General features: G+C 41.6%; 1 protein-coding gene across 2 annotated transcripts; it reads left to right on the plus strand.

Annotated features, from left to right (window-relative positions):
* The first annotated feature begins 364 nt into the window (after positions 1-364).
* Positions 365-5,003, plus strand: LOC100274112 (uncharacterized). Of its 2 annotated transcripts, NM_001148491.1 has the most exon segments (7): positions 487-563; positions 658-839; positions 928-1,035; positions 1,729-1,818; positions 4,304-4,388; positions 4,549-4,643; positions 4,724-5,002. In NM_001148491.1, coding segments are annotated over 7 exon segments (615 nt in total). In that variant the 5' UTR covers positions 487-557; the 3' UTR covers positions 4,773-5,002.

Below are 5,003 nucleotides of genomic sequence, written 5' to 3' on the forward strand. Positions count from 1 at the left end.
TTTTCTGTCCGTTTCCGTCCGTTTTCATCCCTATATACCTAGTTACTAGCGAAATTAGCTAGCTAATAAATATCTAGCTAATTATTAGCTAATTTGCTAAAAGTAGCTAATAGTTGAACTATTAGATAGACTCTTTATATACTTTCAACTAACTAACTATTATCTCTAGTACATTTAAATACGATATAAGGTTATCACTAACTAACCGCTTATTTGTCTCCATCTATTTTAAAATTACTCCGTAGTGCAAAACAATTGTTTTGCATAGCTATATGTGTAATCTGCTAACTACAGTGTACAAAAACTTGTTATTTCACTTTTCTTCAAACAGTACAGTGCAAAAAAGTATTTTTACGGCCCCAGAATTCTCACGCGGCTCCCGAGCCGGCATCGGTGGACCTTCTAGTGCACAAAGAAGCCCAACCCGGCCTCCATGATAAGCCCACCAGGCCACCGCCGTCGCCAGTCGCTACTTCCCCAGTTCCCCTCCGATCCTCGTCGCCGACGCATCCACCCGAACCCTCCTCCGCGACCTCGCCGTCGCCGCAGCCTTGGCCATGTCGGTGAGTCCCCCGATTCCCCGCTGGCTCCCGTGCCGTCCTCCCCTCGCCCCGGATCTCGAATTCCTTACCGTTTCGCCCCCCCTACCCATCGCAGATCTTCGAGTATAATGGGTCCGCCGTGGTGGCGATGGTGGGGAAGAACTGTTTCGCGATCGCCAGCGACCGGCGGCTGGGCGTGCAGCTTCAGACCATCGCGACGGACTTCCAGCGGGTGTTCAAGGTCCACGACAAGCTTTACATCGGCCTCTCTGGGCTCGCCACTGACGCCCAGACGCTGTGAGTCGCAGTTGCCGAATTCTCCCCTCCTCTACACACGGGCTGTTGCCTTCGTTTCGGCAGCTTAGGATTTTGGGTCCCTCTGCAGGTACCAGCGGTTGGTGTTCAGGCACAAGCTGTATCAGCTGCGGGAGGAGAGGGACATGAAGCCCGAGACCTTTGCCAGCCTTGTCTCTGCGCTCCTCTACGAGAAGAGGTGAGAATTTTGCTATCGTACTTTTGGTGGAATTGTGTAGGATACTGGATAGACCTTCTGGGTAGTTGTTTTAATTTTTTATGCCCTGCCAGAGCATGGACTCTGCAAATAAATGCAAAACTTATTGGTTATGTTGGCTTATGCTCATGCTGCTGGAGGATTTGGTCATAGGAAGTTAGTGCGAGTCATCAATACCGTATACTGTGATGTGTGATGGTATTTGGGGATGCAGAACTTCGAAACTAGATCTTTATATGAAATGCTTTGCCTTTTGGACCGACCATTCCACTGACAGAGTACTTCAGATACACTTTATATAGTACATTTACTACTTATATACAATAAACTGTTAAGCTATGAGATATCATCTATTTTCTATTAGCCATGAACAATGATGTATCCAGAATTAGCTCCACATAAACCAAGTTCGTAGTCTATTTTTTAAAAATGGAGTCTTGTTATAATTAGAGTTTCATGTTGCAATTTTTCTCTTCAAGGCATAAGAGGAAACTAAATCGTTATCTGGGTAACTGAGGTAATTATGTTCATGTGCACAAAGATTCTGTTTGATATAAGGACTGGATTTCAAGCCTCTTAATCCGTAGTTGCTGCAAATTAGCTTTTATCTTCAAATACTGAAACTTTCATTGGCAATGTTTGTTTAACTTTTATCATGACACATGAAACTTTCAGATTCGGGCCATATTTTTGCCAGCCAGTCATTGCTGGACTTGGAGATGACAACGTACCATTTATTTGTACTATGGACTGCTTAGGTGCAAAGTAGGTATCTGTTTTATGCTGTTTTCTTATTGAATAAGTGCTTGGTTTGTTTTCTGCTTGAGATTATTGCGTTTTAGGGTCCTAGTCAAGGCAATATTTTCAGCTAACGAGTCTTGTGCCACTAGTTCATCAAAGTTGCCCTGGAAATGTCACTGGTATCTGGTTTGAAAATTTTGTCCTTAACATGCTGCTAATTTGCAACATTGTTCTGAAAGTGGGCAGTAATACTGTGCTAGAGTTGAACCAGTGGTATAAGACCCACAATTTTGTCAATGGCTTGGAATGAAAATTCCTCTCTGCTTATCATCTGCTTCCATTTTACTGTATTGAGCAATATGCCTATTCAAGTTTTGTTCACCTAGGAACATATTTCAAAAACAATCTACAAGGCAAGTAAATGCAATATGTTATTTAACAAAAAGTATGAAAATAAAAATAAAGCCACACTAATCAATTTTCTGAATGCTTATTAGGGTTTATTTAGTTGCCCCTCCTGACGCGAATGAACACAACACACACTGACACAGAGCTTGTTCTTCATCAACAATGCATGATGCTGGTCACATTTTGTTTGCACAAAAGAAATTATTGATAATCTGAGTATTTGCAACTTGCTACTTATGTCCATGTATACAATTATATAGTCTCCTCTGGTTCCGAATGTAAGTTGTATAGGACATCTAGGCAGTCTCCAGTGTGGTGACTTGCAAAAAAAATTTGTAAAAGAAATATTTTAAACAGGAAGACTATTTTTGGTCATCGAACTACCGCAATAGTGCTTGAGTCTGATTTTGGTTGTCAAACTTCAAAACCAGATATCTTGGTCATTGGAGTATCAAAGGCAACAACTTTGGCCCTCTCGAACGAGAAAGAGAGCTGCACATCTTTATATTAGAGAGAGAAAAAAGACATGCAATCGGGACATAAACCCAAACAAAGAAAAAGAAAAAGAAAAAAGATTACAGAAGAGCAAAAGGACTCGACCCAACACTTCTCATGAAGTTAGGTAGTCCTAGCTGACCCAAACCCTTGGCGCCAGCCATGATCCAACAAGTTAGTTTATCACTGAACTGCTGCTGCACCTTCTGGATGGAGGGAAGATCACCATAAAAAACAGTTCTATTCCTTTGCAGCCAAAGACACCAATCACCCAAAATGATAGACACTGTTGATCCCTTTTCTCTTTTCTTTCCTTATGCAATTGCTGGTCCTCCTCCACCATTCCTCAAAAGAATCATCATCAGACCTAGGGGAGAGGTGACACATCCCAAAAGAAGCAAAGAGATGATACCAGAATTGCCGGGTGAAGACACAGCTAGTGAGGATATGCTGTATCGTTTCGCTTTCCTGGTCGCACAGCGGGCAACTGCCCAGGTGCTGCAGTCCCCTCTTCTCCAAATTATCAGTGTCCAACATTTATTTCTCATTGCTAACCAAAGAAAGAACTTGCATTTCTGGGGAGCCCAAGACCTCCAAAGTCTTTTCCAGTGTTCAAAAGAGATAGACCCCCAGAAGAAGGCCTAATAACAAGATTTGGATGAGAAGGTCCATTTGAAGTATGCCTCCAAAGATGCTGATCATCTTCCTCAGCGAGGATTACATTCTCCAATAAATCCCAAAGGATAAGATACTGTTGGATACCATTCATGGACAGCACCGGCTTGATGTCACTGGCCTAGCCCCTGTTAGGGAGGCATTGAGCAACTGTTCTAGAACATGCCACCTTAGGAGTAACCACTTCTGGAGCCATGTCAGCAATGGTGCCTCCATTGAGCCATCGACCATTCCAGAAAATTGTGTTCTGCCCATTACCAACCAAGGTCATCACTGAGTTGGCAAAGAAGTCACAGACTTGTTTCTGGACAAAACTTCAATCCATTCCAGGGTTTAGAGGGGTCTGTTTTTTGAAACCAAAGCCATCTAAGCTGGAAAGCCCAACCCATATACTGAAGATTCGGGACACCCAGGCCTCCAAGGCACAAAGGCTAGTAACCTTATCCGAAGCCACCAAGAAACTACCTCCATTAACTTCATTTCTTCCTTTCCAAAGGAAAGCCCTTCGGACCTTATCAATGGCTTTGATAACCCAATTGGGAACATTCAAAGCAATTAACAGGTAAACCGGAATGGCAGATAAAACAGATTTGACAAGGGCTGTCCTTCCAGCAAGAACAACTTTGGCCCTGATTGGTTTGATTTAAAAGGCAGTTTTTGCTTATATATATGTTTTATAAAAAATAATAGAAATATTGTTAAATCTAAGAAAATCATAAGTAATTTATTTTAAATCCAAGAAAATTAGAAACCAGTATCATTTTTTTTCTTCTAAAAATGCAATCTATCCACTGGTGTTTGTTCTATTATCTACTGGTGTTTGTTCTATTTATAGTTCTTTGGATATTACTTGTTTCAGTACCTATTGTTTTATTGCTTGTAGTCAGGGACCTTTATTTATCTAAATTATTATCTGTGCTTTACTATGCAGGGAGCTGGCCAAGGATTTTGTTGTATCTGGGACAGCATCAGAATCTTTGTATGGTGCTTGTGAGTCCATGTACAAGCCGAACATGGTATGCGCTTCGATGCATGTTGTGAACCTATTTCCCTGAGATCCACTTTTGTTTTGGGTCTGCGTCTACCATGTTTTATGAAGTTCTAATTTGGGGTGTACATTACTGTACTTTGTTCTATTCTTAGTCAAATGACATCTTGTTATTTTTCATGACATAGGAACCTGATGAACTCTTCGAAACTGTATCCCAAGCTCTGAATTCATCAATAGACCGTGACTGCCTTAGTGGGTGGGGTGGCTATGTTCTGATTGTGTAAGTTCACTCAGTCATCCGTTGTCACATTTTGAGCACCAATCTTCTATTCCCGTGATATGTGCTTTTGTTGGGTTCAGGACACCGACTGAAGTGAGGGAGCATGTGATTAAGAGCAGGATGGACTAAATCATGGCCACTATCACTATAATTCTTAGCTGGTTTCCAATGCTTAGACCAATGTTGTGTTTGGATTCTGAAGTAACATTGTATCATCACAGCTGGTATGAGAATGAACGGTTGTTTTATTTACCCCTATCTTGCAAGACTTATGCCTGGATTCCAGCTGAATTGTGGAATACTGAATTGATAATAGCCTAGATCTGTTGTTCTCTTACAGAAACGTGAATGAGGTTAACA

This window comes from Zea mays, chromosome 9 (assembly GCF_902167145.1).
Source record: "Zea mays cultivar B73 chromosome 9, Zm-B73-REFERENCE-NAM-5.0, whole genome shotgun sequence".
Taxonomy (NCBI): domain Eukaryota; kingdom Viridiplantae; phylum Streptophyta; class Magnoliopsida; order Poales; family Poaceae; genus Zea; species Zea mays.

What these genes read in the sequence shown, in the direction of transcription:
- LOC100274112 (XM_020543561.2), top strand. An exon ending in GCCACTGACGCCCAGACGCT is followed by an intron (nt 840 to 927) that starts GTGAGTCGCAGT and finishes GTCCCTCTGCAG; the next exon opens with GTACCAGCGGTTGGTGTTCA. An exon ending in GCGCTCCTCTACGAGAAGAG is followed by an intron (nt 1,036 to 4,303) that starts GTGAGAATTTTG and finishes TTTACTATGCAG; the next exon opens with GGAGCTGGCCAAGGATTTTG.